General features: G+C 42.5%; 1 protein-coding gene across 1 annotated transcript in view; it reads right to left on the bottom strand.

Moving 5' to 3' along the window:
• The window catches only part of BICC1 (BicC family RNA binding protein 1), a 90,153-nt gene extending 64,083 nt beyond the window's left edge, over window positions 1–26,070 (bottom strand). Inside the window, exon 1 of the mRNA XM_054637186.2 lies at window positions 25,665–26,070. Within this exon, the coding sequence (XP_054493161.2) occupies window positions 25,665–25,866 (202 nt within the window). The 5' untranslated portion in view covers window positions 25,867–26,070. The remainder of the gene's footprint in view (window positions 1–25,664) is intronic.
• Window positions 26,071–26,337: the final 267 nt, after the last annotated feature.

Here is a 26,337-nt window from a genome sequence, read left to right as displayed (position 1 = left end):
CTGCTAGAGCCACAAATGCTCCATCATCTCTCTGACTGGGTCAAATATTCCTGGGAGTCTCCTACATCACCCTGCAGATGCACTCAAGGACTTTTGTTGTTCCCTACAGAAGATATGCCAGCTGAGGCTTCCAAAGAGATTTTCAAAGCCCTACTGAAGTCTTCATTCCCATGACTGACAGAGAGTAAATCAATGACCCTGCTTCTGGGATCTGCAGAGGGCTTCTTGGAAATTGCTCAACTTATAAAATTCAACTGAAGTCAACAAGAAAACAACCTCACAACAACGTCACTTATGATTTCCTGCAAGTGTAAGGAGTCTGAAATGAACACAAGTTTTCCATTTCAAGTTTGTAACCACTTTAATGGTACTGTGAAAGGAGAATATCCACGCAAACAGTGTACCCAACTACCAGGTTGTAGGAAAGAAGATGAGAATTCCAAGAAAGAGAGAAGAAAGACCTTGATTTTTCATCAAATAATTCCATTATCCACAGATTTAAAATTACAAGCTACATTTTTCTTCCATTTTAATCAATGGATGAAGATGGCTTTTTGACATCTAAATAACAGCTAAGTTGAACACCCTATTAACAGGTCCTCTTAAGACAGAAAACTTCCATCTGTGCTACTGATAATCACTTTTTTTTTACAAGTGAGCCTATCAAAAAGTGAATTATGAGACAGCTCTGTTAAGATCCATTGCTATGAGCACAAGTGAAATCTGATTGAAACCTTACATTAAGTACATTGAAGCACTATAGCTCCCCCAGTTCTGAGAAAAACATCTTTGAAATACTACTTGAGGCAGTAATAAAAAGGAAAGAGAACAATTCTTTCATGTTTATAAAGCATTTTTGCTGCCTATATACACAAAAATAAAGCATCTGTGACCTCAGCCTTCCTTTGCCCTTTGCCAAGCAGCTGCCTGAGAGATGCAAAGTGTCATCAGTCACATCCAAAAAGCATCACCTATACTGAGATGTGTAAAGGAAATGTGATGTGGTTTAGCTTCTATTATTTTCATCAAGGAGTTAGTTAATTGCCTCTCTACCTTCAAATAGGCCTTTGACCATTTCAATTTTCCATTTTGAACTCTGTATCCAAAATTATAGGCTGGCCAGAAAAAAAAAAAAAATCACATTTTATTAATTTGTTCCAAATCCTTTGTAGTGAAAAACTGACAGCAGCAGTGTGCAGCCAGCCGTGAGAGCACTGTCCCACTTCAAACACAGCTCAGATGTTATCAATTCCCTTGACCTGTCACCCAAAGAGAGGCAGTTCTGGAGGAGACAGCTGGAGCTGGGCAGCTCTAGCAGCTGCAGGAGCATCTCACCAGCTCACCACATCACACCATACTGCTGCTATAAAATCCTGCTCTGCCCAGCAATAAAAATTATCAATATTTATGCCAGCAACTCACTTGTCCACTACTCCAGGCTTCCTGTCTGACACAAGGGAAGAGACCACAACACTGTGACAGGATGAAGCCATTCCAGCCCTTCTCCCACCTTGCCTACCTCAGTTTACATCCTCATTATCATTAGCACATAACCTGCACTAAATATGGGGGCTGTGGTTCCCTAGGAAGGTATTTAAAATAAAAATATGGAAGACAAGGACCCAGGGTGTAGCATTTTGCCCTCTCCATCCAGTGTGGCCACTGTAAACACAGCTGAGTGAGCTGCCCCTGTGCTGGCACACATCTGGCAATGGGCCAAAACATTCATGGGAGGGCAGGAGAAATAAGACATGTAAAGCTTGACATTTTTTTAAAAAGCTCTGCAGTGGGACTGCCTTGAGTCACTGGATGAGACAGCTGAAAAAAAAAAACCTTTGAGGCAGAGCCTCCCTTGCTGCCAGTGCCTGACAGATCCAACTGTGCCCCAAGCCAGAGTATCCATTTAACAGGGCTTGCTGTTTACAGGAGGAAAGAAAATCATAATATCAGCACTGCCCCAGGGGCTGACTGAGGATACCTGCCAAACACAAAAGCTCTGCTCTCAGCAGATTGATGGCTGGGGATATTCTCTTTATTTGTTTAGCATTCAACTTTCCCTCAATGCACAAGCACTTTTCCTGTCAGGTATGAGTACAGACACTGCATGATTCATTGCATGGGAGGGGAGAATGCAGCAAGGCTGTAAAAAAATTAGAAACAAAACCCCCACAGAACTGGATAAAAAGGTACACAATATTTTTCTGATGGTCCTGCTTGTTATGAGTCATTCACAGATGTGGAGTTAAAGGAGAGAAGCCAAGATTAAGTCAAAGACAAAGCTTTATACAGGAAACCAGTTTAAGTCTGCTGCAATGCAGGTTAAACACTGAGCTCCAAGGCCTTTTCCAACAGTAAGGAGACACTGTCTGTATCTGGGCCCATTATGCTGAACAAGATTCTGGAATACACTTGACAGGGACAAAAAACTCCCATTATTTGGAATTACCAAGTCTCCTGCTTTTCTAAAATTCAACCAACTCCACACTCTCCAGCTTCCTGGATGAAATTGGAATATTTGGAGAACAAAACGAGAGTTTCACTTTTCTGTCCAAACACACTCACTCTTCATTTCTGTCTCTATCAGAAGAAAAAAACCCAACACCTCAATTTTTAAATGACACATGTTGTGAACCCTTTTCTAGGCATCTGCTCTCCTGTTCCTGCACATCCATACAGCTGGTAACACTTGCAAATCCACACACCCAGGCTGCTTGGCATCTCCTTTTCCCTTAACCTGAGAATTTTGAATGCCTGCTGTCTTCCCTTCTTGCATTCATCAGTTTGAAAATATACTGATCACCTTAGATGGAAATTCTTCCTCAGATAAAAATCCAATTCAGCCTTCTTGCTATATTTTAATTCCAGATTCTAAGGCATGTGGCAATAGAGGAATTTTAGCCGAGGGCTGTTCAATTCAGGGTAAAACTGAGAGTCACTCCTGTACACTAAATTTGTAATATGTTAGACTACTGACAGTACTACTGAAGCAGTGCCCACTTGACATCAGCTGTTACCTTGAGTATTTGCAAACTGTAAATTGGTTTTTTTTGCATCTTTTACTCCCTCTAAAGGAAAAACACCAGTTTAAATACACGTACAGAAAAATGTAAACCCACTTAAACACTTCATGAGAAGGATAACTGAGCTATAAATTAGCATTAAGTAGCAAAGGACAAAAAGTTTAAAAAGCCAAGAAGAAAAGCATAAGATAAACAAATGTAAGTAAGTGCAGGCATAAGCACTGGGGCAAGGCACTGATGCATTCAGTTAATTAAAAAAAGAAAGAAGATAAAGGTAAAAATCACATAAAATCCCATTTTCAGGAATACACCCTATGTCTCAATTCACAGCTTTAAAGACAGGAAAAAAAGGGTGCCAGTTTGTTCTTGGATACCATCAGAATCCATGAAACATCTGAAGAAGGCAAGTTCATCAGTTTGACCCAAGAACCAAAACAATTTGTTCAAGTAATATCACTGAGGAAATTGCAAAGCAGATTTGTAAAGAGAGGGTGGGATGGATCCCCCCCCAAAGGGTGGAAGCAGAGGAAGTAAATTCACCCATCCATCCAGTCCAGAGCTGTGTATCACCACAACAAAACGTGCACCAACTTGTCACCCATTGTTCCATGCACTTGTTAGGCATGAAATCCAAATTATGTATCAGCACAAAAACACAGTGATAGAAGTTACTTTGCCAAACTCAAGTTTACTCACAACACCAAGATCTTTCTGCTTTCAAGAAACTAAGGAAATGAAGTCATTGTTTAGGTAAGAAGATCAAAGCACAACACAAGTCTAGACCCTTCTGGTAAAGGTGAACAAGTCTTATTTTCACAGCTGCTTTTATGTCCACATTTTCATCATCTACATGAATTTTTCTTAAGAACAGTTTTCATATTAAAAACCACAAGTGGTATATACAGCTGGCAAAGCATTAAATTATTCCATTTGTGTGCATGCATGTAAACAAAAACATACACATTCACAGTGAATCAAGAATGTCAAGCTGTATAATTAGGATTTCTAGACACAGTTTACAGAAGATAAAAGCCTCACTGGTTTACATTACACTGGTAACATTTGGCCAGAAGCTTGGCATCCATACCAGCTCCAATCATGCCACATTAGATGTGGACTGCATAAGGTGTTAAGAATAATTAGTTAGTTTTTAATTTAGAATTGTGAACTGTTTAGCAAAAAAGAGGACAGCTACCTTAAGAAAAGCAAGAGCATTCTGATTTTAGGGTGTTAAACAAAAATAAATTAAACCAATTATGTTAGTTTTCATCTCCTAAGTGAAATGACTCCACCTGGGAAATCCTACCTGCTTTTTCACTGAGGCAGCACTACAGATATAAACAGCTCAGGACTGAGACTTAGCAGATGAATGCATCCAGAAAAACGCTGCTCTAAGCTGGCACCAGGAGAAAGCCACTTCTGGGTAAAAAGAGTCCAACTCCACAGGAAATTCTGCACTTCTACTGGTCTCATTTCTTTTTATTACCAATGAGTTTTTCAAACGAAATAATCTTCTGGGAGAAGTTTGCTGAATGGTAGCAAATCCTTGTGAAATTCAGATAGACAATAATGACATTCTTTCACCATCTATTCCTCATGAATTTTCATCAATAACTACAGGAAACCTTCAACAGTTTTCACTACAGTGGAAGAGGAGCTGAACAGCTGTGGATAAATCATGCTGATACTGTATTTAGTTTGCTGTATACTCCTTCAGAAAACCTGAGCATTCTTGCCAAACCACGGGTAAGGTGGCATAGACAAGTGGAATTTCAAGATAGAAAAGTAAGCAGCAAAGTCACAGATTCATTAGAGTTTCATGGAGAAGTGCTCTACACTCCAAAGAATGCACCATGGCTCAAGTATTACAAAACTGAGCTCAGGCTGTGTATGGCAGAGTCAAAGCAAAGAGACCACAAGTCAGTCACCTAAAGGTTAAAATAAACCCAAACCAAAATCTCATCTGGCAGAACACACAGTGATATTTATTCAAATACCTCAATGCTACTGAGATTTGTCCCTCAAGGATCCCAAAGCTCTTTGTGAAATTGAACACAGACATGCTGGAAGCACTCATCACTAGAGGCTACACACAGAGAGAAGTTGTAACTGCCCCTTCACCTTACAGCCCTGATCTAGGCTGTCAGCCCTCTTCACAGGGTGACTCCTCCCAGATTTGGGCTTATCTCAAGAAAACAAAGTTAGTCAAGGATGCAAATTTTGCAGTACTTCAATAAAAATAAACTTACATCTTATAGAGATAAAGATTACCAACAACTTTATAGTTCAGCTATCACATCCTGTATGTATTTTTGGGCCATGCTTTCATATAAATTAACATGCTCAAGTTAATTAATGCTTGGTTTCCAAGCTGTGTCTTCTGGCTACAGGGCAGATGTATAGAAATGCAAAGCTCTCTCCACCCAAAGGCTCTAAAGGGATGAGTCTTTAGAAATCCAGCTGCATCACCCACTGGATTCCTTGTGATTGCCACCTCCTAGAGGCAAGGTCCTGCCATAGGGCAGCTGAAACTCTCCCAAGGGACTGCAAATTCCTGGCAACACCTTTGAGCTGCTACACTTGTGAGGAAGGAGGAATCCTCATTTGCACTTTGCAGTACTCAGGAAGCAACCCCACAGAGGGGTGAAACCCCCAGCAGAGGCCTGCACTGCTCAAACCTATCCCAACCCTACATAAACACCACTGGGGAGTGTGTGCCCCAAGACTTGAAAGCCAGCCTTTGTGGGCTGCTGAACCCTTTATTCAAACCTTAGGAAACCAAGAAAGGCGTTTAAGGACCGGGCAGGAAGTGCAGAGCTGAAGTTATGTTGCCTACACAAACAGGCCCAAAAATATGTTCCTCAAATCCTAAAGTTCCTTTCTTCTCAAGCACAAGCAAATCACTGACTGCAGTGTACAATCTCAAAGACCTGCATCTGGCCCCCTGCTATCTAATTTGTATTTTTATGGACTCGAAACTATTTCTACAAGTGCTGTTTACAAGAAATATATAAGTCAGGAAAACTCTACAAAGCTGCATTTACACAACCTTGTGATACAGCGCAGGAAATGCTTAAACTAAATTAATGACCACAAGTAAACAAGAAAGCATTGTTTTGTGGTTAGACAACTGCAATTCTGAGTTACACAACTCATTTATCTTGAAACCTTGACTATTTCTGATATTAAATTCCCCTTTTTTATGTTCGAGACTCAGGAAAGTCTGCTTAGAAGAGCTGATACAATACAAAACCCTTTAAGTTCATGCAAAATAAACTGGAAAGAAACTTGTAAACTTAAAGGATATAAAATGTCAAGTGTGGGGAAGTGAAAAATTAAAACAAAGAATGTGCAATTTCTGCCAAAATCTAGAAAAACAAACAATAACAAGTAAGGAACTAATATTTGGCCCACTTCTGCCTCCAGTTCCTGCGTGGGGGCTTTAGCCAAAGAAATATCATATTTTTGCAAACAAAAAGAGGCTTAAATAGCAAGATCTTAGTGCAGCTGATTTAATGCAATGCTGCTTTCAGGACTCTTTTACCATTTTTGCTCAACATTACCCAATTTGAATCTTTTCCATAAAAGTTTGTCAATTTTTTTCCCTGCATTACGTCAACAATCGGCTCCTTTTCCAGTAACAAAAACAAAACCAATTCTTTATCACCAAACAGAGAATGACATTAGCACCTATTCATAAAAACCACTATGGGCTGAGCATTGTGTAACATCCCTCAACATGTTGCACTTGCAAAATATCCCAGTTTTTATAAATATTGCCCATGTGTTTCATGCTTTCATAAAGCTTTTGCCAAAACACTCACTTTTTAAGTGACATGGAAAGCTTAGTAATGTGGAAGGAATGTCAGTGAACCAAAGAGAAAAATCAAGTCTACTTTCAAACCATGCTATTTGCCCTGTTACCTGGAAATTGGTGTTCTTTGGAGTAACCATAATTAACCAACGTAATTAATGCACACATCCAGATCTGCTGAGGCTGAGCTGACATGGTACACTTGGCAAATTAATTATATCTTTTATAATCATGGTATGTCACTCTCAGGCCTTGATAGTGAATAAAACCAAAACCACAGCCAGTTTTTGGACAAAAGAATCTTAGCAGAGTGTCATCTGATAATTGGATGATGATTAGATTGCTATGGTAGCAGATAAGTTAGACTGGAAACCACAGGAAAGCAAGCTTTTACTAAAGAGGTACAGAAGTATTGATGACATTCTTTTCAAAAAGAACAAGAAATAAGTATCATAAAACACCACCTTATGTATCAAAGAAGGCTGGCAAAAGGAAAAATACTATCCAAAGGTCTTTAACATAAGCACAGGCAAGAGCCATACACAGGGAACACTAGAAGGGATTGCTCTTGAGGATAATTCTGGCTAGGAATGATAACGACAGCCAGTATAGGAAAAAGGGCTCTTTTATTTATTTATGGAGCCACGTTTGCTCCTGAGAAATCCCTGTGTGTGACTCATATGATGTAAAAGCACAAGCAGGCACATACATTAAGGTACTTCCAGTTCAGCTCTACAAACAGGGTATTTTCAATTTACAATAACCACATCTGTGTGCTGGCATGTGGGAAAACAAGGACGCCGTGCAAATGCGTGATTTCTAACTCAAACAACAGCTTTGTTTCCAAAAGGCAAGGGGGCTTTGAACTGCAAACCTTCCTAAGGAAATACAGTCCACTTGAGAGCAGGGGGAAGTGGCTCAAAGTCAGCATTCCCAGGCATAAATAAGCACGTAGTGGGGTCAACTTTCTGCAAAAGAAATGAGTTACCCATCAATAAAAAAAAAGAATATTTGTGTTCTTGCAACACCCATCAGTAGTTTCTGCAACAAAAAACAAACCATGTGAGTGCTTTATGTTCAACAGAATTAACAATAAACCAAGCCTCAAGCACTCAGCTTTGCTGCAGAGTAAAAATATAATGGCACTGCTGCCACTTGACAGCCAAGGGGATCTTAGCTTTGTATTTCAGTGAAAAACAATCACCACCCTGGAGCACAGATCAGTCAATGCCCCTTATGTGCCCACATTTGGCTACTGTTTCCAGTAAACACCAGCTAGTAGTTCATTAAAAAGAAATGCAACAAAGTCCTCAGAAGTCCCAGTTAAGAAATATTAAAAAGATTGCTTTAGGTTTTCATTCTCATCAAATTTTCGTTCTCATCAAATTTTCATTCTCATCAAATTTTCATTCTCATCAAATTTTCATTCTCATCTTACCAAAATATGCAATAGGAGTAGATGATGAACAATGAATAGCAGGAACAAAACAGCCCCAATAAAAATCACACAGTTTATGTAAGAACTGAACACGTTGTCACTCAGCCTCACTTTCTCTCTGATGACTACTTCAAGCCATGTAATTTTACAACACCAAATTGCAATGCATGCATGCAAGTATCACAATCACAGAAAAACCTGTCATTTTCCAAGTCCTCCATTACTTTATCAAGCCCTGAGGAAAGAAGTTTGCACATATTGGGTGAGATTTAGGCTTCTTGGAAATTCTGTAAGTAAGTTAACTTGTAAGTTTTAAAAAAAGTAAACATATGTATAACAAACACAAAATACCATCTAATGCTTCTTCCTCTTGTAATTTAACAAAACACCTCCCCACAGAACAACCTCTTTAGCTATGTTGTTCTCAGTGTATTGAGCCTCTGACATTTATTTCAGCTTTTTTTATCACACAGAGCAACTCGGGATCCAAAAAGCCAGGTCAGCAGTCCCACAGGTTTTCAAGAACTATGCAAAGCTTGGAATAATGCTGAATAAGCCAAAAAGCCATCCAGGAGAAAAATAAAAAACAAAGCTGTACCACCAGCTGAAAACTGAAAATTTGAGGCTAAGTATTTTACTCAAAATTGCCATCCCAACAATTATTTTCCTGAGAAAAGAGGGGGAGGATAGATGATGGAGCCCTTCAACATGAAAATGCCTGCTACTGAGGAATAGAGAAGTTTAAAAAGCCATGACAGCCTTTGCTCTTCGCCATCCAGAAAGCTCTGCTAAAAAAAAAAATGTTGTCCACAAAAGATTCCAAACATTCTTTTTCCATTACAATTATATAGATTTCAAGATGTTCCACAACGTGAACCAAAGCTTTGTGCAGTGCAAAGCAGCCAACAGTAAAATTACATTTTTCCTGCAGTTAAAATGGATTAGCTTTAAAACCAAGCAGAAAAGAAAAAAAAAAGGGAGGACTTGCTGCTCTAGTTCCTCTGCTGAATGTTTGGAAAGTTCATGTTTCAGGAGTCTGTGAGCAGAGTAAACTGCACTGGAAGAGGAAGGAGGTTAAACACTAAGTTATACTGGTAGAGTCAGGGATCTTAAATCACAAATGCATTGAGAAAGGGTAAGAATGAGTCCCCACAGAGAGACCTGCAGCCCTGCTCAGCCCTGCTGTCACACAGCACACACAAACACCACCAGGGAAAATGGGCTTTTCCAGCTCAGGAAAATCCTCCCCACGGTGACAGCGTCCACTCCAAATAAAGTGCATTATGCCTCCTGCAGCAAAATGGCAAACACAGCCCTACCCACACATGATAAGTATTAAGCAAAGCCTCCTACTATTGACTTTATTTAACTGGGTCTTCCTAGAGTTGCAATTAATCCCTAGGAATTTTCCAAGTTCCTAACTCTGCAGAGACTGTGGGTCATTTTTATACCAAGCCTGTTTTTGCAGTTGAAGAAAGTCCATATACTCAGGGAAATGCAAGCCCAAGATTCAAACACCACCTCCTGATACTGAAATCCAGATATCCTAAAAAACATAAAACTGTAAATACATAGACCTAATTTACTCTAAAGACAATACATATCATCAATAGCACTTAATCATGAGCTCAAAAATAATACAGAAGTCACAACTGCATATAGTTTATTGCATAGATGAAATAGTACAAGCATGACACATCAGATGTGGCTCCAATCTTGACAATTCAAGCTGTTCTTGAGATAAACATGACAGTATTGTGCTTCCTGCTGTGCCAACAATGACTTTATCCCTTAATTTATGCCACTTCCTTCATGCTGTTTTTTTACCAGTGCTATTTCAACTATTTGAGCAGTTCCTTTAAAACAGAATTTGGCTATTGTTTGCTTTTTTTTGGCACATTACTAAAAAAAATGAGGCATTGCATACAGTTAGCACTAATTAAGTGGTATGGAGACCAGTAGATTGTTCTGTAAGGACAAGCATGTAAACATATAAATTTCTCTTGGGGAGGAAAAGACATTGTAACAGCCAGAAGTTACAGTGAAAAAGCTCACTAGACTCTGAAAGTCTCTGCTTATCTCAACCATAATTATAAAAAAACCACCAAACTCAAACCATCTAGAATTAACAGAGGTGAAAGTCTGGAGGGTGTACTCCATTTCTGGAGTTCATAAGCCATTATTATTAAGACTGCCAAAAAAAGCAACATTTCCTGTTTGCATTTTTTTCTTCTGTTTTGATTTTGGTTGAATTTGGGTATTCTGTTACAGCTCAACTGGATTTCACCATAAAATACTTTTCAGCTCTTTAAGTTGCTACCCTGAAATCATGAGACTCTTTGGCTACCACAAACCCACAGCCTTGGCAAAACCCATTTGCAGAAATTGATACAAATCTTCTCTGCAACCTAATGAAAAATAACCATCAAATTTAAAGTGTCAGAAGAAAAAATTTCTTTTAGAAAAGAAAAGCAAATAAATTTCTGTTGCCTAAGCTGTCATAGTGAAATGTTAACCAGCCCTCACTGTGCCTACATGGAGCCCACTTGCCCACAGATCAGAGAGGTTTCTCTAGAAAAGGAAACTATTCTTCCATTGCTGAAGAAACAGCACCATGGAGTTGAGACAGCCCAAGCACCAGTGCCCAAGGTGTTCAGTCCACTTCAATCTCTATATTGCAGTAATTAACCAGTTCCTGCCAGAAACATCCCAAACCAGTCTGTATCTGAGCAACAGGAGCTGACCTGGGATCCACCTCCAGCAGTAACCACCACTTACAGCAGAACAAACAAGGATCATTAGAGCACATTAAAAAAATTGAATTAAAAGTTAGTTAACTTACCAGAAAATGTGTTTTCCTCCCAAATACCCTCTTCACCTCTACTTCTGTCCTTAAAAATGTTGAAATAATCTGCCTTTAAAGTCAATAAGGTTTAAATCATGGACTACCTCAAAAGAGAAATTGGCTTTGTATTTCTGAAATAAAAAAAATACAGCCCAAGAGCAGAATGTTTGAGAAGACAACATCACTTGGGAATCACAAGAGACCACAAAGATAAGTGTATTTTATAATTAGAGCAGAGAACCATGCTTTCACTTGGGCTGGTGTTAAACCTTTCTATGGGATATAAAATTACTAAGATATTGCTAAGAGAACATTCTTACTCCTTTGATTATTAAAATGGTGGAAGAAAGGTTAAATTACAACAAAATGCTAAACACTAAGGACTTTCAAGAGTTTCAGAATGAGAAGCTCCATCTATAAGTTTCCCATTAGCTTCACACTACCAGGTAAAATTGATCTACTTGACAAATACGTATATTCCCCCAATTATGGCTGTGGCTCTTCTCCTCAGAAAAATACAAATCCATGCTGACCAGAAGCTCCACACCATGGTCCTCCAGGTCACATCTTTAACGTGGAAGTCAACATGCACTGCATCATCTGACTTGGCCTTACTGCAGCAAACAAAATGCACCCAAATACCAAACATCCCAACCATCCTGACACTGCCTCCATGCCAGTGAGGCAGTCCTGATGAGCCAGGAGCTGTTTGGGACACACATCACACAGAAAGAACCCATCCTGGGTAGGGACATGGCAAAGCACCTGCACCAAAGCCTATACTCAAATGCAACGTTCACCAATGATCTGTACTCTATCTCAAAGGGCAGTTAGGAGAGGATGGAAGAAGGCTGTGTCCATCCATCCCTGCAGGCTCCCAGCTCTCCCTGCCTGCCCCTGGCCTGCTCTCACTCACATAAGAGGAGCAGCCCAGAGTCTGGGTACCAGGTGCAGAAATGCTGAACGTGCTCCAAGTGATCTCGATCCATCACGCAGCTGGGAGGAGGCAGAACAGAGCTGGTGAGTGGTTCCTCCTCCTCTCCTCCCAGAAAAGAGTACAAACAGAAGGAGAGCAGGAGAGAAGCTGAATGAGCAGCAGAGAAGCACTGAGCAGCTCCTGTCCCGGCAGCGTGCCTGGCTGCTGTGCAATGTATGGGGAGATCCTTCCTGTGCTCATCCAAAGCTACTGGACTTTAATAATCCTCTTAGTCACGTCTCCCTTCTCCTCTTGGGCCCTGAGATTTCCCACTCTGAAATTTCCTATCTGTCTGGCAGACTTGGCTGTGCTGCCCTGCTCTCTGCTCTGGCCAGCCTGCAGGGGCAGCTGTGTCACTCTTTCCTTGAGCTCCGCCACTCGCTGCTCCCACGCCTCGCTCAGTCCTGCCCTGGCCAGACCCTGCCACTGCTCACTTGGAGGATGAACATTCCTTTAACTCACACAATGCAGAAAGCAGGAGCAGGGAAAGAGACACCAAAAGCAGCCTCAGGCAGCACAGAGCTGTAGCACGAAGCTGACAGCACTTAATTCTTTAACACATTATTAAAACCAGTCTCAAATTCTCTGCTGGCTGTTCAAGCCTGGAGGGAAGGCAGTGCCAACAGAAGCTCTGCAGTGATACAGGAGAGACACCCAATGAAAGGATTCCTGTAAATATGCAGCTGATATCCTCTAAGGAAAAAAAGTGTATTAGCATTTTACATTTTAATTGGTTTGCATTATATTCTCAAGTCAAAACACCACTAACCCTCAGCTCTCTACAGAAATACAGAAAGCATACTTCCAAAGACATATAAATCAATTTAAAAAAACTTCAGTTGAAGGAATATCAGACTTGGTGTCCCTTTTTCAGGATGAGTAAGCACATCCATGGGTGAGAAGCACATCCATAGAGTGGTGAAATATTAAATTAAATTAGATGGCCTTTGTAAAGGTAAAATTCATCTGTTGTATACGTTTTCATCTTTCAGGTGATAAATGCCTAAAACTATACTTAAAATTCAGCAGAATAATCTTCTAGCACTCACTTCCCCCAAACATTTACAACAACACAGAATATAAAGTTTTGTAAATGTTTAAATACATACAAAACTTTGCAGTACCCTACTCTTTTTTTTTTTCCACAGCTTAAACGATTCCTCATGTCTCAAACACTGGAATGACTTTTTTTACTTCTGCCAAGTCTCTGAACAATCTAAAGATGTCACTGAAGACCACTTAAAGTAAAAAACCTGAGTGCTGCTAAGCAACCCAGAAAACATCATTATATGTTCAATTGTTTAGTGCATTGAAAAATTTCACACATATTGAGAGTCCATGTATTCTGCACTCTAATGATGGTAATGTCTTCCACACAGAGGAAGAAAAAAAAATTTTGCAGAATATGTTCTTATTTCAAAAAGGAATTGCTTATAAAGAACTAAAGATTTGATCAAATTTATTCACTGTTTCTGCACATGGAACAGATTAGAAACAGATTCTCTCTTATCCACTATTTTATACACACTCCGGAAGCAAATTTACTAAGCAAAAACAGCACTTGTGTTTGTTTAACTAAAAAACTAAAGACATACCAGGGTTCTTTTCCACCATATAAAACAGTATTTAAAAAATGTATTCCACATCCAGACTCTTTAAACCATTGCTATTTTAACTGCTCCAGCTGCATATAAACAAAGGCCATCTAATGTAATTTAATATTTCACCACTCTATAGCACTTCTCACCCATGGATGTGCTTACACATCCTGAAAAAGGGACACCAAGTCTCATATTCCTTCAATGAAAAGGATTCCCATATCCCAGCAAGGGTGACATGCAAATGTATCCTTCATTGCATAAATTACAAGTGTGTTTTTCCATTTAAGTGTAAGTATTACACACACAGAGACATGGTTTTAAATACAGGTGATTTTAACCCATTTCTGTTCAGCACATCTTTCACTCATCATGGCTCTGTACCACAGTGTAATGCTCTGCACAAGAGCTCCTTTACAACAAAACTCCTGGTTCAATTACTCTACATTCCAGTTTATACACCCTCAAGGAACACAATCTCATCATTAAGAACATGGGGAATATCTTCAGAAGACATCAATGTAACTAAACATAAAACTGTTTCACTGCATCACTTATAATGGACTTAATATTTATTTTGGAGTTATGAATTTCATTTTTCCATCTCTCAAGATGTTTGGTTTTAAGTTACCAATCTTGCATATTCAACTGCCATAAATTTATTGCAGGCACTGAACAGAACAGAGCCAATCAAAATAGACATAATCAAAGCCCTCCATTCATACAAAGTGATTTGCAATAAGGTAGAAGGCACACTTAAAGGTTAAACCACTAATTCAGAGTGGTAACACAGATTCCCCAAACCAAAGTTTGCTTAAAATGTAAAAAAAGAATCATCACCTGTACGTAGAATTAAAAAATGGTTTATAAACAAAAAAGAAAGAGGTGACAATCTATTTAAAATTTTGGAATATGTGGCAACCTCACCATGGAACTTTAGACTATCAAAACAATAAAAAAATGTAAAGGTTTGTATAGCAAGGTAGAACAAGAGACATGTCATGAGGTTAAGGCCAGGAAGTTCCATCTGCACAGGAGGCAGTTCCTTACAGCGACCGAGCACCGGGACAGCCCAGAGAGGGTGTGGAGCCTCCCTCCATCCTCCCTGGAGGTGCTCCAGACCCAGCTGGGCACAGCTCTGTGCCATGCACTCCAGGATGAGCAGGGAGGCAGCACCAGTGACCCCCTGTGCTCCTTTCCTGACCCACTCTGGGATGTGTGAGCTAAGAACAGCACTGATATGTCTACATGCTCCAGAAAACAAAAGCAGCGCTTCAAAACAACGGGATAAATCATTAGTGTTACCAACTTCTCCCTCCAGTTATCTTTTAACATTGCTTCTTTCAGACTAGATTTACTTGCCTTAATACTGATTTTCAGATATGTTGTACTGGAGACCATTTAGCTCAGCTTGATTATAAAAATGTTGCAAGTTCTCCTCACAAGGAAATCTAGCATAATTCCTTTCCAAGAACCGAGTTTAAACAGATGAAGCCCATGATCTGAGCTGTTCCACAAGCAGCAGAATGGTATTTTGGGTTTGTTCTGCTTGTCATCTCATCACTAGTATGGACAATCATTCAAGCTTTTACACAGACTTTGTGCCAAGTAAGTGAGAAAACACATAGCTCAATCTTTTCAAGTACATAATTTGAACTTGCAGATATATTTCACTTGAATAATCTGGAATTAAGCTTTGTTTTTCTTTCCTTGGCACTCTTATTTATAGTTTTTTGCTTTCAAAACCTCTTTAATATCTTAGCAGCCAAATCAAAATCCTGTGCCATTCTAACTCCTACAAATAGAAGTTATTTCTGCAAGTTAAAAAGCTGTAGAGAAGGGCTGAAAGTCCTAAAAGAATTATCAACCCATAGCTTCCTAACATGTTGGGCAGGCACAAAGGAAAACAAACCAACCAAACAGAAAAACTTTTCTATGAGATGAGGGAGAAGAAGTACCTATAAAACCCCAGTATAATAAACATTCCTCAGCATCTACATACTGCAAGCCTGGCAATAACCACATAAGCAACATGATTGCTGCCTATTTTTCCTTGAAAACCATTCTTACAGACCTGATTCATATCACATAGTTCTAGGGGAAAATGGAACCAAGATTTTGCAAAGCCTCCCAGACCTGGCCTGCAGAGAAGTTTAGTAAATGGAAAATGGATTGCTCATGTCTCACTTGCAGCTACACATGTTCCCAACAAGTAAAAAGCCAAAAGAGGAATGGGGAATCACTATTTTCATACATTAATATCTCAGAAAAGGCTTCTCCATACAAGTTTATCAAGCTTTATACACAAGGAGTATTTTTCACAAGTTTTATTGCAACCTTCACAAACCAGGCAAGCCCTGGAATTGCAACAGAATAGGGAACACAGCTGCCTTGTGGCTGGCACCAGCTACACTATCCAGCTTCCTACCTCTGGGAAAAGGCTCAGCAGTCAAATCAGATGGGGTAAAGAAAAGCAATTTTTTCAAAGTCTCAAAGCAGCAAACCAGAGACTATTCCTTCCAGTCCAGTAAAATTTCTACCAGGCTGCATTGGAGCCCCTTCTAGAAATAGCTAAAACACTTAGCTGCACACAAAACTATCACTTATCACGGGCTAACTGCATCTTCAGATGGCAGATTGTGTGGCTGTCCTGGAAAGCACCTCCTCAAGCCACCAGTGTGCCCCAGAAGTTCACAGCCCCTAAAGGAATGGGACAAAATCTGATCTTTAAAGGTTTAGGATATGTCAACCTGGGCAGTTATTAAAAAAAAGTAAAAATCTGAGCAATGAAAAAGGAGCTTTACTCCACAGCATTTCTAAACTGTTGATCTCAAGATGCCAAATTCAAGACACAGCTGCTGGCAGCTGGCCATTTGGGAGGTAGTCAGGATGACTGGAAATTTCATGCCTTTTAAATGCATCATCTATTATTGTCTTTCTCACCACAAGTGATACATTTATAAATATATTTTTTAAAAACCTTTTACTCTTGAAGGAAAAGAAAGCTAAAGAACAAGTTATTTCCTGTTTGCTGTCACTCACATGTGCAAGGAAGACACTTCCAGGAAGGATAAATTGAGCAACATGTCCTTCTGTGGTTTACACAACAGAATCCAAGCAGCAGAGATAACAGGACTGTGCTCCAAGCCCAGCTGCACTCCCAGGTCCTGTTTTCACAGCTTGCTCACATACCAGCAGCAGGAACACAAAGCTCAGGAGGATGTGCTGGAGCCCAGAGCTCAGCATCCCTGAACTGCACCCCTGGGGCCAGCCAGGCCATGCAGCCCACGGGCAGCTCCCACTGCTCAGCCCTGAGCACCCAGTTAGTTTATCCACCCCTGGAGCCAGCCCTGAGAGAGCCTCAGCAAAGCCCAGCAGCTGGGAGGCTCACAGAGATAACCACAGCTTCATCCTTGTAGGACTGGCACCTCAAAAGCTGCCTGAAGGCAGCCAAGCAGCAGCACTCACACGCTGCCAGGGCAGATCTGTGTCCCAGCTCACCCAGCCAGGCTGCAGGCACCCTCCAGCTGGGCTCCTGGGGGCCAGAGCACCCCAACACCACAATGTGCAGCCAGACACAGCCCCCAGCACCCCTCGTGGGCACGAGAACCAACAGCTGACCCAGCCAGCATCCTGCCTTCCTGCAGGGATCGCCCTGGGGGCCAGCACTACCAAATCCTACCAGGGTGCCAAAGGTGGGGTCTACAGAACAGCTTTCCCAGCAGATGTTTCTCAATGCTCTGAGGAAGATAAATTGACCCCTAACTCAATTACAATTTTATCAACTATGGAGAACGCTTCAGGCTGCAAACTGCTATTTTTAATACTGCTGTCTGAGCAAGGATTTACCTAAAAATCTCCAATACCTAACATTAATAAACACTGTGCTTTAATATAATAGCCCAATCTCAGATTTAGTATTTTAACTCAACAACTGAAACTGTAGTTAAGAATTCTTTAACTCCTTTGCTGTCCAAAAAAGACAGCAGTGACCTCACTTCAGCAGTGAACACTGCAAAAACTGGAAAGCCTCCAGATTTTATGGATTATTTCCTTTCCACAAAAAGAGGAAAAGTCATAAGATGACATTTTTTTCTGCTTGTCCTGTCATTAGGCACCACTGAGAAGACTCTGGCTCCATCTGCTTATATCCTCTGACACACACAATTGATACGGTGTTCCCTGTGCCTTCTCAAGATTAAAGCTAAACAATCCCAGATGTCTCAGCCTCCCCTCCAGTCCCTCAGTAGCACTATGGCCCTTTGCTGGGTTTGTTCCAGAATGCTCATGTCTCTCTGCCCACTGGGGAACCAGGGCTGGACCCTGCGCTCCTGATTTGTCTCACCAGGGCAGCACAGAGTGTCAGGGCTGCACAAACCTCTGACAGTTTTCTCCCTGGTGCAGCACTTCATGGAATTCCTCTGGGCCATTTCTTCAGCTTGCCAGGGTCCCTCTCAATGGCTGCCCTCCATCTTCACATTCATGAATAATTTTTCCTTGCAAGCAAGGCAAAAGCCCAGCAAACCTCCTGTCAGTTCCTTGATCACCTATCTGGAAGCTGCTACAGAAACATGCCAGAAACTTCCTACATGGCTTGTGTGCTGCCAGGCTCTTGTCCCAGCAGAGGACAGAGGGGTTAAACTCCTCCATGGGGATCAGCTGCAAACAGGAGCCTCCCTCCAGCTGTTTGAAGGCCTCATGTGCTGCTTCTTCCCACCCAGATGAGATGGTGTGTAGCAGCCACCTGTAAAACCACCCAGCACTCTCCAATGGCTGCTGGCGTGCTCCAAGGCAGAGCTCCCTGCCACCCTGCCACTCCCCCACATCAAAGGGCAACACCTCCTCCTCAGCATCCCACTCTGAGCACCCCACAGACCCTGGCACTGAAGGACTCGAGTCCCCAGAGCTATCCCACCACACCTCTCCAGCCTCAGGGAGATTGCAGCCCTGCAGTTCCACCTGTCTGCACCCATGCATCACCATCAGCAGCTCCAGGGATGTACCACGCTCATGGGTTCCCAGTAAAGGTTTTCCTGGAACAGCCCTGCAGGCACACACCTATGGTGTGCCTTCCCAGTTTCTGTGCCCTGGTGTCTGTAACTTCAGCAGAGCTGCACAGCAGCACAACAGGACAGAACAGTGCTGCCCATCAACCCCTCCATGAAACCAGGCTCTCAGCAGAAAAATTACATGGAGTTATGCTACCAGGCAAGTGACTTGTCCAGACACTAAGTGTTCACAGTTATGGATTTGTTTTTAGATTTGTTTTCAATCCCCTATCCATCACACCCATCTTTTTCTGCAGAGACATCAAGAGTTTTTCCACCTAATATCCAAACCCTGCTTTCACACATGAGAGAACTTGTTGATTACTCAGATTCCTTAGACTGTATTATCTAGTGAGATAACACTCTCACTCTGGAGTGTTCCTTCAAAACATCAATAGAACTCTAACACAAAACTATTTATTCCAGTAAAGAGGCTATCCCTGCCAATATCTTTACATAAATCAGCTATAAAAGTCACCGAGACATGAAGAGTTCTTTTGCCTCATGCAATACACTCATACTGCTCTGAACCAGAGGCAAGAAACAAAAACAAAGACTGAACAAGAGCTGAGGCTGTGTTCAAAGAATGGTTTGAATTGCTTAAGTCAAAATTATTTTAGAAATTAGCACTGATTAATAGGTAGCATCTTAAAGAATAAAACCTTAAATCAAGTTCTTGTTCCTTCAGATAGCTTATTAGGTGTGGGTATTTTCTGTAGCTGAACTCCAGCTCATGTAGTCATACCAGTTTTCAAGCTCAAAGTTCATGAAAGCCACCAAAGAGTCTTCACAGCAAAAGTCACTACTGTAAAAATATTTTTAAAAAGCTATTAGTTCTTTGACACAGAGGTTTGAAATTAAAGAAAACTAGCATGTTTCATTGTTTGAGAGGCATAAAGCCAAGAGCCTGAAATGAGTACTCAAAATAGGACATATTTTCCAGTGGAGGTAAAGATTACAATATAACCAACAGGAATGTGCAAGCCAGCAATACTTAACTCAGCAGCTCATGCCAAACCATGATAGTCCCTTGTACTACTTGAACACTGAAACTTGAGAAAGTGGTATTATTACAATTGTTAATAGTGGAATGCAAGAACTACAAGTCACACAAATTCATTTCATGTATTTATTTTTTGTAGAAATAGACTATTCAGCACTTTGGGGATTTGAAAACCTGACAAAGAACTTGGATTCTTTTTTCCCGCTACATATAAGTTAAAAACCAAATGTAAATGCTATTAGGAAGGTTCCAATTTCCCCACAACTATGTCCTTGTATAGGTTATGCTGACACATTACAAGGAACAAAATATAATAAAAACCACCAACAGAAATCTCACAATTTAGTAGGAAAACCCAAAATTTTCTTCCTCTAGGAAAAGCAACTGTGGTTAGGACCTGCTAAAATAAAGAGTAAGATATTTCAGTACAAATCTGTCATAGATGAGACATAGTTCACAACCCTTGGAGCTCCAAGAGGGACATGGGAACTGTAAACAGGAGTATAAATCACCAGCACTCTGAGTATTTTTAACTTCAGCTGCAAGCAAGGTACACTAATCATTTGAAGGACCACAGTATACTAAGTTTGATTGTACAAATTTCTACCACCATCACAAACACACAAATAAATCCAGGAGAATATCAGTAATTACTGCTTAGCCATTTAAACATAAAACCCCAAAATAAATTTAACATGGAACTTGCCCTCCCTGCACAGGCACCATCACAGGAACATTACAATTGCCTGTTAAGCAGTCAACTTGCTCAAAATTTCTATCTTCAGGGTCCAGCCTCTAATAAAACCATTGTTTGTAGCACTCAGCAGAGCCTGGGTTTCTTAGAATATCTCTGTCTTCTTTAGCACATTCCAATAAAAGTGCTTTTCTTCCCCCCACTCCACTTCCCCCAAGCTTTGCCTGCCCCACGTATCGATTTCTCATTCTCTGCAGATGAAACCAACCAGTGCAGAAGACTATGAAAAGCACTGAAGCAAACTTTCCAACAGTTATGCATTAAGCAGGGAAAATATACTTGTTTAAACACAAGTTTCATCTCATGGATCAGCAAACAAAAGCTGGTTATCATCCAGACATCAGAAAGAGGCATTGCATAAGTACAATCAAGATCTAACAATGGTCTCTGGGTGACCTTTAGGCAAAGGAATGAACAATTTACAGTAAGTTTCATGTGGATTAAACCATGCAAAAAAAAAGTTAGCTAAGTATTTGTGTCACCTCCCCCTAAGAAAATCAGGGGTTGTTTTGGGCAGATTAGTAGCTGAGCATTTTTCTAGCTCCCCATGACAGGCAAAGAGCACCAAAGCAGAGGGAGTAGGATGGGGGAGAGCTCTTTCAGTGCTGCAATGGCAGGACAGAGCTCCACAAGGGCACCTCAATGAGCAGCTTGCACTGACTGCTCATGCTGAATTCTTACAGCACTTTTGTCCTTCCTGCTTGGAAAGTAACCAGTGATCCACTATTATCTTTATAATTGACATGATTCCTCTAGTTCTGGCCTAGTCCAGCTGACCTGTGACATAACCCAAGGTGCCCACCTGGTCTCCACACAACCTGCTCTGTAAGATGAGCTCGAGAGCCAGCTGGGTGCTCCTCAGAGTTTCCTGGGCATGCAGGTCTGTGCTTTTCTCCATGTGTTTATCAATTAATAGTTAGGCAAATGCTGAATTACCTCATAAAGGAAAAAATCCCAACAAAACCAAAAAAACATAGAACAAAAAAACTACCACCCATAAAGTTTTAGATCCCTGAGTAAAATTACCCTGAGGAGCCCTCAAAATGAAAGATGATGCACAAAAAAATACAAAACAAAGTAAAGAAACACAGAATTTTAACTAGCACAGTTTTGTACTTTAATGAAAAAGCCATACATAATAAGGGCCCACACATCATTGCTAGACTTAGACTCTTATTAAAAACAGCATGGATTTGTTTTTTTAGCAAACTGCTATCGTGTGATAGTACATTATAAAGTCAAAAAGTATTTAACTGTGAGTGCTTAAACCACACATACCACATAAAAAACCCCTACATCTGCTAAAGAACATGACAAAGAAAGAGGATTATTTGAAATGCAAGATTGGCATAACATTTTGTAACCAAGAATGAGACACACCACGCAAGCAAAAAAGGTGTTGCTTTCTTTGGTTTGGGTTTTTTTTAATGTTCATGGCCAACTGGACTAAGCCTACTGATTGCTGCAACATCAGCTGATAGATTATACTTTTTGGACAGCTTTCCTAAGTTTACTGTTCTGCCTCTTTACAATAATATTCAGCTCCTATGGTAACAGGCACTCACACACTAAGTAAATCATCCCACAATATGAAGTCACCTGAGCATTAACCAGAATTTGTGCAGAGCAGCTGTAATTAATTGGGCTATTAGGAAATACCATCTTCTGTCAGTGCTGAAAAGAAAAGTTGATCTGTTTTACTCATACTAGCCTCCTAGGAAAACCAGAATTATTCTAGAAGTATCTGTTCACCAAGAAACTGATGAAGACATGAGGCATAAGAGAGCTTACACCCCACTGTAAAGACTGAGATTTGTTTATGGGACACAATTCCAGTCATCCATGTGCAAGTAATGAAACAGTCATACAGAGAAGATGGACACAAGGAAAAACCAGTTATTTGCAATGGGTTTACCACAGCTTTTGCAGTTTCTGATATTCCAAACAGAACCATTCAGGAAATACCACTACAATTATTTTAAAATGGGGTAGCAGAGGCATCCTCAAATCTATAATTTTTTGGCACCACAAGTCAGATTTGATTTCTGGTTCAGATACAATTGGTAGCAAACTACCTGCACCTCCTCTTCTTTTGAAAGAGAACTACTGAGAGCTCTTGCTACAGCACTTACTGCAGCTACTGTGTATCTCACAGGGAGGTACCCAGTCCCTGATGAGCTGCAGAGGCTGATATTCCCAGGTGAGCCTTGCTGGGATCAGCCCTGGCTCCCAGGAAACTGCCCACAGACTGTGGGAAAGATGGAAATAACCACAGCAGCAGCACATATAAAAACTCAGCAATGCAAGAAGTAACAAGCACTGGGCTGAACATGGAGCTGCTGCTTATTCTTTCTCCCAGATAGTTTTTCTTACATTTCATTATTAGTTCAGTAAACAACAGATGTTGATGAGGAAAAAAAAAACCACCAAGGCACCCCCAAGCAAGAATGAGAACATTTCCTGATAAGTTCCTTCAGCAGATGCTCCTTCAAACTTGGCTGTAAAGACAACTGAACTAAAGATGATACATTTTCACTCTTCTATAATATAAGAAAGGTGTGGTGATTACTAGAAGATACTCTAAGTTGTTTAATAATTTAGAAAGTAACTTTCCCAAGTGTAAACAAGCTATCTAGTAAAAGCAAAGAGGATCCTTTAAGCATCTAATATGAACAAAAAGCTGTATTTACACCAGCCTGAAATTAAAAAAAAAAAAGTTAGCAGAAATTGGCTAACTTTTGGAAATAAGAAATCTGCTCATCATCACTTGGATTGAAAAGATATTTCTTTTCCATGATGCAATTTCTGCATATTTTAAGAACTTCCAGTAAAGGATCTGGTATTAGAAACCATAGGGAACACAACCCTACAAATTATCTAACAGAAGTTTGCTCCTGGAGATGGTTCACACTGCTTCCTTTCCATTGTCACTTTCCTAACAGAGCAAGGCAAAGCTTCACTCCCAAAAGACAGACACAAACAAATGGTGGGGAGGGTGGGAGAAGTTACAAAATAAAATCAAGTTTGGCTTGTAACCAGCAGCATAGCTGATAGCTGTCTGAATTTCTGGGTACCAGGTACAGATCTGGTTTCACGATGCTTTCCCTGGCAGAGCTGCTTGGTGCTTGAGGTTCTCGTAAGTCAAGAGATGAGGCAAATGCTTGTAAAGCACAGAGAGGAAACTGACAGAACTGACAAAATGTTTACCAAACAGTTTGGTTTTCTCACAGAAAGAACTGCTATGTTTGCTTCCTAATAAACAGCTTTTCATTAACAGTAAGCCAGACAGTTCAGGTTTTCACATAAAGCCACTTATTTCCAAGTCCAGCATAAACTTTCCACCACAACAAGGACAACTACCTGATACAAACCCTCCCCAAACCACCACCTGAAGAATGTGTATTCTAGACAGGGCATACAGTAACCTCACATCAAAAACCAGGCAGTACTCTGCTTGTATTTACTCACTATGCTCTATCATTCATATACTTTTTACTACTTTATTCTTCCTACAAAGGTAAGAAGAAATAAAGAAATAAAATTTGAAATAGGAGCAAAGAAAAATCTTACATTTTGACAGTGGCTACTACTGGGTCACACAACTTACAGAGTATTTGTCTTCTGCTTGGGAGCTTTGTTTACCCCTTCATGCTTACTACCTCAAGCAGTAGAGGAAAGGACTGGGTGAGGGATGAGATAATGGAAATTTATTTGGCTATTAGAGGAAAAAGTTAAGGCAACCTTCATCTTCCTACAGAACTCTAACTTTTGACCCTTCACTACCACTTCTTACACAAAAATACCCATGTGGTTTTGGTTTTCAGACACTTTTGATGAGCACATCTTTATAAATAGTTGTTGCTGCTCTGTTTCTCCAAATTCCTTTCTCTTTACCGCATTACATAATGAGATTTTTCTACTAGCTCTAAAGCATTAACTGATTAAAGATTAACTCACCCCCAGGAGAGACCATCTCAATTAAAAAAATTCCAATCATTGTAGTCACCAAGTCAAACTGCAGCTCTTCAGTGACCAACCCAAGTCACCAGCTGCTGCTCGCTCCCACAGCCTCCCTTCCACTGCTGCAAGGAGGAAGGCAGGTCCCTGACAGGGGATGCTCACGTAGGGAGCACCCAAAGCTCCCAGTAAGTGACCAAAACGCCTTCTTTGTGACATGCCAGGTAAAACATTTGTCTTCTGAAAATGTACACAAATATGTGAGTTACCGTGTTAATGTAACATTAAATGTTTACAAAACAGTAGATCCAAAGGGAAAAGCGCCCTCTTGAAACCAGCACCGTCTCTTCTTGTTGATCCAGACACACCCTGAGATTTGTCACTGTAAGGCCTGAAACTCACCTCGGTTCTCACGGGCTCCTCAGACCAGACAGCTGGGAACAGCCCGAGGGAATCACCCCGCTCAGCAGCATCCTCAACTGGTTCAAACCCACTCATGTGCTCTTTAGCAACAAAACCAGCAATTACTACTCCTGTTTTGTCAAAAGCTGCCTACGTAACTTCCACTGAGAGCAGATAATTCAAAACATACTGGGACAAAATATGTAGCCTCAAGGAAAGAAAAAAAAAAAACTTCAAAAAAACCCCAGACAGCGGAGCAAAGGGCCGAGCCGGTCCCACGGCCGCTATCAGCCCTGCGGATCCATCCCCGCTGCTCCGGCCGGGACACCCGGCTCCGGCGGCTCCCTGCGCGCCGGGCTGTTCCTCGAAAGCCGAGAGCCCGCAGCGCCTGTCCGGGCGGGATGTCCCTTCTCACCGACGGAAGGAATGCCGGGGGACCGGGACCCTCCGAGCCCCAGCGGGGCCGGGCAGCGGCACCATCCGCGACACCAGGGCCGGCCCGCCCCAGGCGGCATCTGCCTATCCGGGCTGGGGCCGGGGCGCTCGGCTCCGCTCCGGGGCCACAGGGAGCCGCTTCCCTCAGCCCGAGAGGCCACGGCAGCGCCCGGAGCAGGCACCGGCCCACGGGGCCCCCGCCGACCCGGGCCCGCGTCCAGCGCCCAGGGAAGCGGCTGACAGGACGGGGCTCTCGTTCCGGCGGGGAAGGGGGAGCCGGACACGGCACGGCGGAGACCGGGGCCCCTCTCGCCGCTCCCGGCCGCCGCCACCGCCCCGCGCCCCCCGGGCACCGCCGCCGCTCCCGCCCTCACCTTGGAGCATGGCCTCCAGTTTCTTCCTGTCCACCCGGAATCGCTCCTCGCCCCACTCGGGGCTGTGCAGGGGCCGCGGCGGCCCGGCCGAGTCCTCCTCGGAGCCGGGCGCGGGCGAGTCGGCGCTGCGCTCGCTGTTGGAGCCCGGGTCGGAGAGCGGCTGGGGCAGGTACCCGCTCAGCGGGTCGCACTGCGCCGCCATGGCGCTGCCCGGCGGCCGCCGCCCCGGGCCCCACTCGGCCGCCTCGCCGCGGGACGCTATCTGCCCCCAGAGCCGCCCGGCCGGCGCATCCCAGCCGCCGCCGCCGCCGCACCGAGCCCCGGCGCCGCCCGCCCCTGCCCGCGGCTCCCCGCCGAGTGAGCGCGGCCCCGGCCCGGCGGCGTCCGCGGCTCGGCGGCGCCCCCAGCCCGCCCGCAGCCCGCACAGCATCTCCACCTCCATTGGGCCGCCGCCCGCCGGGGAGGGGCCGGGGATATCCCCGGCGGGAGGGGGCAGCGCCGCGGCCCCGCAGGAGGGCGGGGAGGGCGCAGGGAGGGCAGGGGAGGAGAGGGGAGGAGAGGGGAGATGCCACCGCCCCCAGCGGCACCGCCCCCGCCTGTGGGCGCCGGGCCGGGGTCTGTGCCAGCCGGGATCGCCCTGCCAGCCGGGATCGTCCTGCCAGCCGGGGTCCCG

Source organism: Agelaius phoeniceus, chromosome 9, assembly GCF_051311805.1.
Source record: "Agelaius phoeniceus isolate bAgePho1 chromosome 9, bAgePho1.hap1, whole genome shotgun sequence".
Lineage (NCBI taxonomy): Eukaryota > Metazoa > Chordata > Aves > Passeriformes > Icteridae > Agelaius > Agelaius phoeniceus.
This window is presented reverse-complemented; position numbering and strand designations above follow the sequence as displayed.